The 13653-nt window shown below is 43.5% G+C and overlaps 1 protein-coding gene across 2 annotated transcripts in view; it reads right to left on the bottom strand.

The window, feature by feature from the left end:
• LOC138658000 (uncharacterized) overlaps positions 1-13653 on the bottom strand; it is a 47278-nt gene that overhangs the window by 17426 nt on the left and 16199 nt on the right. For both annotated transcript variants that reach the window (XM_069745582.1, XM_069745583.1), the window contains exon 2: positions 10503-10826. In XM_069745582.1, the coding sequence (XP_069601683.1) occupies positions 10503-10826 (324 nt within the window). The remainder of the gene's footprint in view (positions 1-10502; positions 10827-13653) is intronic.

Genomic DNA, 13653 nt, shown 5'->3' with positions numbered 1-13653 from the left:
TTTTTCGTATTGCTGTTTGTATATCTCTATCTAAAGGGCTATGTTTAAATGTAAATGTGAATCTGCGATTTTTATTTTGATATTCGTTTGCATCTTTTCTTTTTCCATTGTTTTTTCTTTTTTTGCCCTTTTCTAACAGATGAACTTGAGATAATTTGGCTGCTCTAATTTCTGCTTGTTGGAGAATATCTGTTGGATATCCTCTGTTTGAAAGGCGTGTTTTTAATTCTTCTACCTGAGTTTTATAATTTTCCTCATTATTGTTGATTTTACGTATTCTCACCATTTGACTATATGGAATACTGCGCTTCGTGTGATTCGGGTGGTCACTTTTAAAATGTAAAATGTTGTTCGTCGCTGTGCTTTTTCTGTGGACTTTCGTTACTATATTTTCATTTACAATTTCTATTTTTACATCTAGGAATTCCAATTCTTTTTTATTGAATACTGAAGTAAATTTCATGTTTTCTTTATTTTTATTGTTCAGGAAAGTTACGAATTCGTTAAATTTAATTTCTTCGCCATCCCACACCATAAAAATATCGTCGGCAAATCTTAAAAAAAGCCGTATGTGCCGAAGGTATGGGTTCTGGGGTCCGGTGACGTACCTCTCCTCAAAAGCTGCTAGAAACAGATTTGCGAAGACACACGCCACCGGAGTACCCATCGCGGTACCAACTTTTTGCAGATACCATCTCTCCATGAACTTGAAAGCATTGTGTGATAAAACGAACTCCAGACTATCCAGCACAAAAGAAATAAAATTGGCGTCTTTATTTGTATTCATTAGAATGTGATGGACTGCCTCCAAGCCTTTTTGTTGTGGGATTCTAGTGTAAAGGTTTACAATATCTATTGATGCCAGAGCAAATGTAGGTTGCCATTGGAAGTCTTTAAGGGCCAGGAGAAAATCTCCTGAATCCTTTACAAAAGAGGGAATTTTTAACAGCAGAGGTTTTAGTAACCAATCTAAAAACTGTGATAAAGGTTCGGTCAGTGATTCTTTGCCCGAGATTATTGGGCGTCCTGGCGGTTTTTCCGCATTTTTGTGAATTTTGGGGATGCTGTACCACTGTGCGAATTTAGGAAGCTCTGGCATTAATTTTTCCGCTCTCCCTCTTGTTAAAGTCCCCTTTTCCACATATTTTCTTAATAGGCTCCTCAATTTTTCTTTGAATCTATTTGTGGGGTTGCCGTCTAATTTAATATAGGTTTCTGTGTCATCTAGTTGGGATAGTGCTTCTTCTATATAATAAGATCTTTCTAATAGAACAATGTTTCCGCCTTTATCCGCCCTCCTAATGATGGTATCATTCCACATTTGTATCTCTTTTAGGGCTTTTTCTTCCTGTGTTGTTAAATTTTTTAGTGGTTTTTTGTATAATATTGCCTCTATATCTTTGATTACCAGGTCTTGGAATAGATCTATTGTATTCCCTGGTGAGATTGGCGGCATCCATTTTGATCTAACTCCTCCCTTGAATGGATCAAATTCTGTACTAGTCGGGGGTATTGGGGCTCCTTCATCTGAATCCTGACCGTTCCCATTTAAATTTATTAATAAATGTGTCATTTCTACGTCCCTCGGATCCATGGTAGAATAAGCCATGAAACCTAGGGAACTAATCTCTGCTGGACTGTCTGTGGCGACCGACATAGAAGCTCTCTCGAAGCTGTTTTTGCAAAAGTATTTATATAAATGTAACTTTCTTATGCTTTTAAATAAGTCCACTTTGAAGTCGCATAAATCGAAGGATTCTGGAAGGCAGAAGTTCAAGCCTCTTGACAGTTCTTTCTCCTGATGTATTGTCAGTGATTTTTTTGTTAGATTTATAATTTGTAGGGCTTCTTCGTTGTCCTTTGTGGTGCTTTGTTCATTCATCGTCTCCACGAAACTTGTTTGCGTTTTTTTACCGCGCTTTTTTCTCCCTCCCCGTCTGATTTTTTTCTTTCTAAAGGGATGATAGGATTCAGGGTGGGCTTTGAGGTAGATGGTAACTCTTCATTAAAGTCCTCAGCTGTACTGGAATCAGAGTCAGTGATCCAGCCATCTTTCACTATTTTCGATTTTTTTGTGGTGAATTTTCTGGAGCGATTTTTATTGAACAGTTTTTTAGTACCATTTCTATTCCATGAGAAAATCTGCCCCATTTCGAAGTCCCTCTTATCCCGGAGGAATTTTTCTTTTTTCTTTTCTTTGGTTTCCATTTGAATCACAGTTAGCTTTTTATCCAATTTTTTTTCAAAGTTTTTAAAATTTTCCTTACTAATACGGGAGGATAATTCCTGTTTCGATTTTTTCAATTGTTCGCATATCAAATCATAGTCCTTTTCATTTTGTTTCACCACCGATTATTGCGAAAAGTCGGGGGCCGACTGAAACACGAGATCCAATGCAAGTCAATGGGGAATCAAAGTCGGCAGTGAGTGGAGGACAGGAAAATACCTAGAGTGCCCATTTTAATGCCAAAAACATCAATTCTTATTACTTACGCTTGTCATTCTTAATGTACTTTATAATAATAGTCAGGCATTGAAAACTGGGGGTCATTTGGATAAAGTTGTGGGGGGGGTAGGGCTGGCTCAAGATTTTCGTGGGCACCAGGAAACGCGGAATACATCACGGTGGTGGAGCAGGGAGAGGTAAGTATTTCAACTTTGCAAGTGCTGTGATCCTGAGCAAGCAGGGGGGGCCCACTCGTTGGCACTTGGCACTGGCACAGGGCCCCTCATTGTACGACGGGTGGCGCCTCCCACTGCCAGAGACACTTTTGCGTACTATGAGGGGCCCTGTGCCAGTGATGTCGCCAATGAGTATGCCCCCCCACCTGATGATGGAACCTGCACTTTCATCTGCACCTTCCTCTTTGTCCCCATGTAAGGTGGTATATTATGCGGGAAGGGGAACCTGACTTTCAGCAGGGTCAGATTCAAGCTGTGTAGAGTGCAAGGGGAATGTAGTAGTCTGGGTCAATGTACCAGCAGACTCATCTAGCAGTGGCTGGGCAATGGGCAGGATGAGGAGGAAATACAGATATAGGCCCAAATAATAAAGTAGGCTAAATGCCGTTCAAAATTGGTAACAGGACTAAACAGGCGGCATAGCTTTGTTCAGTGGAGGACAACTGTAATGAGTGGCGCACACACAGTTAGTAGGCCCAAATACAAAAGTAGGCTAAATGCAGTTCAAAATTGGTAACAGGACTAAACAGGCGGCATAGCTTTGTTCAGTGGAGGACAACTGTAATGAGTGGCACAGACACAGTTAGTAGGCCCAAATACAAAAGTAGGCTAAATGCAGTTCAAAATTAGTAACAGGACTAAACAGGCAGCCTAGCTTTATTCAGTGGAGGACAACTGCAATGAGTGGCGCAGACACAGTAAGTAGGCCCAAAATAAAGAAAGTAGGCTAAATGCAGTTCAAAATTAGTAACAGGACTAAACAGGCAGCCTAGCTTTGTTCAGTGGAGGACAACTGCAGAGGGTGGCGCAGACACAGTTAGTAGGCCCAAAATAAAAAAAGTAGGCTAAATGCAGTTCAAAATTGGTAACAGTACTAAACAGGCGGCATAGCTTTGTTCAGTGGAGGACAACTGTAATAAGTTGCGCAGACACAGTTAGAAGGCCCAAAATAAAGAAGTTGGCTAAATGCATTTCAAAATTGGTAACAGGACTAAACAGGAAGCCTAGATTTTTTCAGTGGAGGACAACTGTAATGAGTGGCGCACACACAGTTAGTAGGCCCAAAATAAAAAAAAGTAGGCTGAATGCAGTTAAAAATAGGTAACAGGACTAAACAGGCGGCATAGCTATGAGGGGCCCTGTGCCAGTGCCAACGAGTATGCCCCCCCACCTGATGAAGGAACCTGCACTTTCATCTGCACTTTCCTCTTTGTCCCCGTGTAAGGTGGTATAGTATGCGGGAAGGGAAAACTGACTTTCAGCAGGGTCAGATTCTGGCTGTGAGTGCAAGCAGAATGTAGTGGTCTGGGTCAATGTACCAGCAGACTCATCTAGCAGTGGCTGGGCAATGGGCAGGATGAGGAGGAAACACAGATATAGGCCCAAAATAAAAAAGTAGGCTAAAAGCAGTTCAAAATTGGTAACAGGACTAAACAGGCGACATAGCTTTGTTAAGTGGAGGACAATTGTAATGAGTGGCGCAGACACAGTTAGTAGGCCCAAAATAAAAAAGTAGGCGAAATGCAGTTCAAAATTGGTAACAGGACTAAACAGGCGGCATTGCTTTGTTCAGTGGAGGAAAACTGTAATGAGTGGCGCAGACACAGTTAGTAGGCCCAAAATAAAAAAGTAGGCTAAATGCAGTTCAAAATTGGTAACAGGACTAAACAGGCGGCATTGCATTGTTCAGTGGAGGACAACTGTAATGAGTGGCGCAGACACAGATAGTTGGCCCAAAAGAAAAAAGTAGGCTAAATGTAGTTCAAAATTGGTAACAGGACTAAACAGGCGGCATAGCTTTCTTAAGTGGAGGACAATTGTAATGGGTGGCGCAGACACAGTTAGTAGGCCCAAAATAAAAAATTTGCCTAAATGCAGTTCAAAATTGGTGACAGGACTAAACAGGTGGCATAGCTAGGTACTAGGGTGGGCTCCTCTGCTAAGTAGCAGACAGTGGTAGTAGGCGCAAAGTATTAACTGGTCTAAATGGAGTCCAGGGCCCCTGTATATTTTAACTATCATCTATCATGTCAACAAATTTGTATTGGCAGTGCCACTGAAGGATTTAACAGCACAGACTACACAGTGGTGGAGCAGGGAGAGGTAAGTATTGCAAGTGGTAGAGCACTGTTCGAGCTGGGGGGAACACTCTCTCGTGGGCGGCGGTACTGGCACAGGGCCCCTCATATTACGAAGGTGTGTCTGACGTTGGTTGTGCACCACCACCGTCAGAGACACTTCAATGTACTATGAGGGACACTGTGCCAGTGCCGTCGCCCAAGAGTGGGCGCACCCACCTGTCCAGGCAAACAGCACTCGCACGGATGCTTGCACCAGGTGGTGATCACGGCCCTGTGGGGGGAGTCAGTCCATTTAGGGAGGTATAAAAATGGCCTATGGTTTACATTCAGCAGCTGCAAATGGAGGAATTGGAGAAGTCAGTAAGAGGAGGCCAAAAGCAAGACATTTTTCAGGCAAGCTACGTGTCAGCAGGAGAAGGTGGGGCAAAATAATTTGAAATCCATGATTGGTTCATTTTTATGAAGGGTAGATCATCAACATTCTGGGTAGCCAGACGTGTCCTTTTGTTGGTCATTAATGAACCAGCACTGAAGACTCTTTCTGGTAGCACACTAGAAGCAGGGCAAGCAAGTTCCTGCAATGCATATTCTGCCAATTCAAGCCAGGTGTATATTTTAGATGCCCAGTAATTAAAGGGGAATGACCTGTGAGGGAGAACATCGATAAGGGAGGAAAAGTAGTTCGTAACCATACTGGACAAATGCTGTCTCCTGTCACTCTGAATCGATGCAGCAGTACCTGTCGTGTCAGCGGTCATTGCGAAATCACTCCACAACCTGGTCATAAAACCCCTCTGTCCAACGCCACTTGGATTTGTGCACCTCTAACACCTCTGCCATGTTGCCCCCTATGGCTCGTGTGAGAACCATCACCGCCGCTGTGTGCTGGGAATGCCTGAACCAAACGGTCTACAAGAGTTTGCTCAAGGTTCTCATGTGGCATGATATTTTGTAATTTTCCTTTATATCGTGGATCCAGGAGGCAGGCCAACCAGTAATCGTCATCAATCATCATTTTGATAATGCAGGGGTCCCTTTTTAGGAAACGCAAGGCATAATCAGCCATGTGGGCCAAGGTTCCAGGTGTCAATTCACTGCTTGTGCTGGGTTGAGGAGCACTTTCTTGCAAATCAACATCACTTGTGTCCTGCAAAAACCCTGTACCTGACCTTGCAACGCCACCAGTTTCTATTGCCCCCTGAGAAGCATCCTCTTCCTATAAATATTCATCCCCATCATCCTCCTCCTCCTCCTCTTCGTCCGCCACCTCGTCCAGGAGAGTTCCCTGAGCAGACAATGGCTGACTGTCATCAAGGCTTCCCTTCTCCTCGGCTGCCGACGCCAGCTCCCTAATGTGCGTCAAAGTTTACATCAGCAGACGCATTAATGGGATGCTCATGCTTATCATGGCGTCGTCTGCACTTACCAGCCGTGTGCATTCCTCAAAACACTGAAGCACTTGACAGAGGTCTTGGAGCTTCCACCACTGCACACCAGACAACTCCATGTCTGCCATCCAACTAGCTGCCCGTGTATGTGTATCCTCCCACAAATTAATCACAGCACGCCTCTGTTCGCACAGCCTCTGAACCATGTGCAGTGTGGAGTTCCACCTTGTTGCAACATCGATTATTAGGCGGTGCTGGAGAAGATTCAGCGATCGCTGATGGTAAAGCATACGGCTGGAGTGTACGGGCGACCGGCGGATGTGCGAGCAAAGTCTTCGCACCTTCAGGAGCAGGGCTGGTAACTCCGGATAATTTTTGAGAAAGCACTGCACCACCAGGTTCAAGGTGTGAGCCAGGCAAGGTATGTGTTTAAGTTCTGAAAGGGCTATGGCAGCCATAAAATTCCTTCCATTATCACTGACTACCTTGCCTGCCTCAAAATGTACACTGCCCAGCCATGACTGAGTTTGGTGCTGCAAGTACTCGGCCAGTACTTCCGCGGTGTGTCTGTTGTCGCCCAAACACTTAATTTCTAACACAGCCTGCTGACGTTTACCACTAGCTGTTCGATAATGGGACACCTCGTGTGCAACACTGACAGCTGCAGATGGAGTGGTCGTGCGACTGCACTCTGTAGATGAGCTTTTGCTTCTGGAGGAGGAGGAGGGGTTGCGAACACCTACAGCCAACTGTTTCCTAGACCATGGGCTAGGCAGAACTATCCCACTATGGCTGTCCCCTGTGGACCCTGCATCCACCACATTAACCCAGTGTGCCGTGATGGACACGTAACGTCCCTGGCCATACCTACTGGTCCATGCATCTGTTGTGAGGTGCACCTTTCTACTGACTGATTGCCTCAGTGCATGGACAATGCGGTCTTTGACATGCTGGTGGAGGGCTGGGATGGCTTTTCTCACAAAGAAGTGTCGACTGGGTAGGTCATAGCATGATACTGCGTAGGCCATCAGTGCTTTGAAAGCTTGGCTTTCATCCAACCGGTAGGGCATCATCTCTAACGAGATTAGTCTAGCAATGGGGGCATTCAAACCCTGTGTACACGGATGAGAGGATCAGTACTTTCTTTTCCAAATGAGAGTCTCTTGTAGGGTGAGCTGGACTGGAGCGGTGCATATGGTGGAAATAGCGGTGGTGGTGGTGGAGGACATGGCGGATTGAGAGAGGGTTGGTGATGGTATTCTCGATGTTGGCCTACATGCAGTGTTTCCTACCAATAACCTTGTGATTCCCTGACTGCTTTGGCCTTGCGACGATACCTCCACATTTGCTGCTGGTGTCCTAACCAGTGGACTTACAGTGAGGGAAGCAATGTAGCGTTGCTGACTACCTTCATTCTGAGCAGGTGCACCAACGGTACGGGACGTTTGGTAGTTAGTCCAGGCTTGCAAGTGCATGCTGGTTAAATGTCTAAGCATGCACGTTGTATTTAAATTTTGAAGATTCTTCCCTCTGCTAAAGGTCTTTGAGCATTTCTTACGGATAACTTTTGACTGATCATTCGGATCTTGGTCAAAAAATTGCCACACTGCACTCTTCCTACTATGGAATACCTTTTCAGGCATTGCACACTGTGCTACTTTCACCGGCTGGCCACGCTGTCCTAAAACTGTTTCGTTTTTGACAAACGTTTTTGGCCTGATACAGGCCTGCCAGATGACAGCTGTTGCGATGTAGATGGCTGCTGCAAATCATCCTCCTCCGCTTCAGAGCTGCTGGCAGCGGCACCCTCTTCCGCAATGGCTGCCAATCTGGGTCAACAACTGGGTCAACTATCACCTCCTCTTCAATGTCATGTGCACCTTCCTCTGTGTCACTGTGTAAGGTGCTATAGCGTTCAGGACGGGGCACCATAGTCTCATCAGGGTCAGATTCTGGCTCAGTACACTGCGAGGGCAATGTAGTGATCTGAGTCAATGGAACAGCATAATAATCTAGCTGTGGCTGTGCATCAGTGCACTCCATGTCCGATTCATCTTGTAATGGGCAGTAAACAATTTCCCGTTCTAACCCAGGCACCGTATGTGTAAAGAGCTCCATGGAGTAACCTGTAGTGTCACCTGATGCATCCTTCACTTTTGGTTTGGGTGAAGGACACAAGGAAACGTCTTGTTCCTGACCGGGAGCATCCACTGACGACTCGCTGCTTTTATATTTGGAACTTTCTGAAGAGGAGGCGAAAGAGCTAGAGGCTGAGTCAGCAATGAAAGCCAAAATTTTTCCTGATGCTCCGGCTTTAAAAGCGGTTTTCCTACTCCCAGAAAAGGGAGCCTTCGAGGCCTTGTGTAGCCAGACGATGACGCTGGCTCAACACCTCCAGCCTTAGGTGCTATTGTGCTTTTGCCACTACCACCAGATGCACCATCACCACCATCAGTACCAGCTGGCAACCACCGCCCACGGCCTCTTCCACAAGACTTCCTCATTTTTTGGAAAATCTAACCAAAATAACAACCGTTATATGGTACTGTAAAACAAGGTAGAAGGTGTATATAAACTTGTTGAGAATTTGAATCTCCCTTTTTTGGGGAGACTGAACCAAAACTCAGGCCCTGTGCATAAAACAACACAATGTAAGTGGCAGAAAGTGGCTGTCTGATATAGAACAAACTAACACGACAGAAGTATATCCACTTTGTGAGAATTTGAATCTCCCCTTTTTTGGGGGAGACTGAACCACAACTTAGGCCCAGTGTATATAACAACGCAATCTAAGTGGCAGAAAGTGGCTGGCTCATATACGACAACCTAACAGGACAGAAGTATATCCACTTTGTGACAATTTGAATCTCCCCTTTTTTGGGGGAGACTGAACCACAACTTAGGCCAAGTGTATATAACAACACAATCTAAGTGGCAGAAAGTGGCTGGCTGACATACACCAAACTAACAGAACTGCAGTAGATCCACTTTGTGAGAATTTGAAACTCCCTTTTTTGGGGGGAGACTGAACCAAAACTCAGGCCCAGTGTATAAAACAACGCAATGTAAGTGGCAGAAAGTGGCTGGAAGATATATGAAAAAATGCAAGGACTGTAGTACAAATTCAATCTCCCTACAATGATCTCAGGAAAAGTATGGCAGCAATAAAAAGGACTGCTGCACACAAAAGTGTGGACAAATAAACAAGATAACTGTGCAGAAAGGAGCAACAGGATTTTTGCTTTTAAAAAAGCAGTTGATTTGCACAGCGGCATGCAAACAGCAATGCAGCTATCAGGGAGCCTTATAAGGCAGCCTAATAAGCTACAGAGCTGATGCACAAAAATATAGCCTCCACTGTCCCTGCAAACAAATGGTGGTGTTGGACAGTGGAAATCGCTACAGCACAAGCAGTTTTGGGGTTAATCTTCCCTCCCTAACTATATCCCTTCTTCTGATGAAGCTGCGGCAACCTCTCCCTATGCTACGATCGGCAGAAGTAAGATGGCGGCCGGCGTGCACACCCCTTTATAGCTCCTGTGATGCCTCAGAAAGCATGCCAATCACTGTCATGCCCTTCTCTAAGATGGTGCAGACCGAGACCTATGTCATCACGCTGCCCACACTCTGCATCCTCCTTCATTGGCTGAAAAATGGCGCTGAAAACATCATACGAAACGCGACTTTGGCGCAAAGATCGCCGACCTCATCGCCGATCCCACACTAGGATTGGGTCGGATTTCACAAAACCCGACTTTGCCGAAAGTCGGCGATTTTTGAATTTGTCCGATCCGTTTCGCTCAACCGTATCTTTGACATTTACCGGTCGCTGCTGCATTTTCCACCCTAGGCTTATACTCGAGTCATTAAGTTTTCCCAGTTTTTTGTGGCAAAATTAGGGGGGTCGGCTTATAGTCGGGTCGGCTTATACTCGCGTATATACGGTACTTGCAGACATAACTAGAAATGACCGGAGACATGCAGGATCTATGCAGTAGTTGAATGAGCTATATACTATAAGATATACTGGCAGACATGAGTAGAAATGACTGGAGACATGCAGGATCCAGTAGATGAACCAATGAGATACTGTAAGCATCAATCATCCTGTCCCGGCCAACACCTGACAAATTGTCAACTTAACATGTTTCCACTAATTCTGGATCATAACATTTAAAAAAAAAAAATTACATTTTTATGGACTTTATGGTAAATTATTGACTGAATAATGACCAAATACATATTAACAAATGCAATCTAACACTTTTTTGCATGATAAATATGAGATAGGTAGGTAGGAAGGTAGGTAGATAGCTAATTTAAATAGATAAACAGACAGATGTGTACTTACCTGTCACAATTAAAGTGCTGGCTAGATTGAAGGTCATGTCCAGTCCCGATAAAGAGCAGTAATACACCCCGGAGTCGGATGTCAGGACATTTCTAATCTCCATGCAGAGAACAACCATATTTTCACAGTAGGTCTGATATCTACTCTTGTTTTGTGTGTAACATCCACTTCGTGCCACAAACTCCAATCCCCCGTCCTCTTTCTCTTTGTACCATTGAATATTATTGGCTTTATTACCAAGGCCACATGTGATGTTAGTGTTCTTGCCTTTTTCTACAAAGAGAACATGTGAAAAATCTGGGATGTTTTCATCTGTAATTGTACCTGGGGAACACAATATTCTGTTATTTGAACTGATCAGTATGCAGGTCACAGAAAAGTATGTAATATAGGTATCTATCTCCTATCTCTCTAGATCTATCTATCATCTTTCTATCTATTATCTATCCATCTATTATCTATCTATCATCTATTATATATCTTCTATCTTTCTATCTATTGTCTATCTATCTCATATCTATCTCTTATCAAATCTGTTATCTATTATATATCTATCCCATATATATCTAGCTACAGTATCTATCTATCTATCTATCTATCAATCATATATCTATCTATCTATCTATCTATATGCAGTATATCTATATATTATCTATCATCTATCCATTATCTATCTATTATGTATGTATCTATCTGTTATCTTTATATTATCTATTTATTACCTATCATCTATCAATATCTATCTATCTATCTATATCTATATATATCTATCTATCTATATATATCTATCTATATATTATCAATCTATCATCTATCTATTATCTATCGATCTAATATCCACCTATCTCTTATCTATCTATTATCTATCTATCTATTGCAATGCTGCTTCTTACTGCTTGTGTTGGGGACACTCGCTTGGCAACAGAATAAACATAGACAGGCATGGGTTTTTCACATAAACAGTCTATTTTGGTTTATTTAAACATCATAAACTGCTGTAGGCCATTTTACACATCACAGACCGCACACATAGTCCACAACATTTCATATTACACGGCTTTAACTTGCAGTCACTAAACACGCCAGACCTCTTTGTCCAGTTAGCGCAGGTGACCCCACGCCGAACAGTTCATTAATGTCCATGGAACACAACAGCACCAACACACGACATTAGGTTGCAGTCTCTAAACATGCTGGACCTTACTCTGTTCGGTTTCCATGGGTGGCCGCACAGTTCATTAACTGACCCCTTGTCAGTGCACACAGTTCCTCAACTCTGGGTTACCATCCTGGAGCTCCTGCTCCACACGCTGACTGCTTGTCAGTCCTCACTCCTGGGGAAACAGCCTTACTGGGATCACCATCCCGGATGATGCCTTCCTCACCAGGCCACCCAACAGTCCAGATACACAGAAGGAATGGTAGCTTCCCCAACGCAGTGCCTTCACAGACTCTGCAGGACCATGGCCTCACCATGTGCTTTTCAGGACTCCGGTCCTACTCCCAGGACCATCCAACACTGAGACCATCCAGGTCCACAGCCTCTCTGTGTGCTATTCAGGTATCCATTCCTACTCCCAGGACCTCCCAACACACAGGCCTTCCAGGTCCACAGCCTCTCAGTGTGCTATTCCGGACATCCATCCACTCATAAAAACGTCCAACACACAAGCCTTCCAGGACCTGACACACCGACCATGTGACCAGACCTCGGTCACATTATATCACAGAACACCTCTCACAGGTGGGAGGTGTGTGCTGTTAGTCAGACCCACCCAGCTCTCCAACTAACCCTGTAAGCCTCCCTTATTATAAACTGCACAAACACTTGTGGGACTACAAGTCCCAGAGCAACATTACTGGCTTACAGCACAGAGGATCTCCTCTAGGACACATACCGACCATTCACAATGACGCCAGTCACCATCTCATTATCACATTTACGCATCCATGCATATCCTGAGGAGCACATGCAGTGCCCCCTAGCTGTAGCAGGGGTCACTATGATACTATTATCTATCTATCTCATATCTATTTATTATCTGTCAGTCTAATCTCCTGTCTATCTATCTATCTATCTATCTATCTATCTATCTATCTATCTATCTATCTATCTATCATCTATCTATCATCTATCTATCTATCATCTATCTATCATATATCTACTATTTATGTAATCTATTTATTATCTATCAACTATCTCCTAACTATCTTTCAATCTATTATCTATCTTTTATCTATCTACCTATCTACCTACCTATCTATATCTCCTATCTATCTATCTATCTTCTATATACAGTGGGTACGGAAGTATTCAGATCCCTTTACATTTTTCACTCTTTGTTTCATTGCAGCCATTTGGTAAAGTCAAAAAAGTTTTTTCTCATTAATGTACACTCTGCACCCCATCTTGACTGAAAAAAAACTGAAATGTAGAAATTTTTGTAAATTTATTAAGAAAGAAAAACTGAAATATCACATGGTCATAAGTCTACAGACCCTTTGCTCAGTATTGAGTAGTAGCACTCTTTTGAGCTAGTACAGCCATGAGTCTTCTTGGGAATGATGCAACAAGTTTTTCACACCTAATATCTATTTCTAAACAGCAATAGCACAAAAAGAGGATTCAGAGATCCTCCAAAAATTTCAGAAAACAGCAAAAAGGGCAGAGATGCTTACCTGCCTAGGCCTCCAAAGAAATGTACTATCAGGATGCAGTGGACCCATGTGGTTAAGATGGCGGCAACACATCAATTACCGATGAGGCAACCACTCACAACCTACCAAATAAATACAGGGGGTGGCTGCTTGGCATATGACTGCACATAAAAGACTTGTATGTGGCTCTGTTCACACAATGGAGATGCACAGCATCCAGGTTAACAGCCTAGTAGTGACACCCTTCTATTAGATCAGGCGGGCCTGCCCAGCGCTATCCAAATGCACCCCATGTGCACAGACACCACAGTTTACAAGACAAAATGGGCCCAACTGCACCCTGAAAAAAAGTGCGAAAAAACACATATAAAAAAAAAATATGTGAGGTATTAGTTTATATTTTGGTCAAAATACGCAAGCTCGTAACCCACACCTAATATTTATCTAATATCTATCTATCTATCTATCTATCTATCTATCTATCTATCTATCT

Source organism: Ranitomeya imitator, chromosome 1 (assembly GCF_032444005.1).
Source record: "Ranitomeya imitator isolate aRanImi1 chromosome 1, aRanImi1.pri, whole genome shotgun sequence".
Taxonomy (NCBI): domain Eukaryota; kingdom Metazoa; phylum Chordata; class Amphibia; order Anura; family Dendrobatidae; genus Ranitomeya; species Ranitomeya imitator.
Note: the sequence above shows the minus strand (reverse complement) of the source record. Positions and strands in the feature narration are given on the sequence as shown.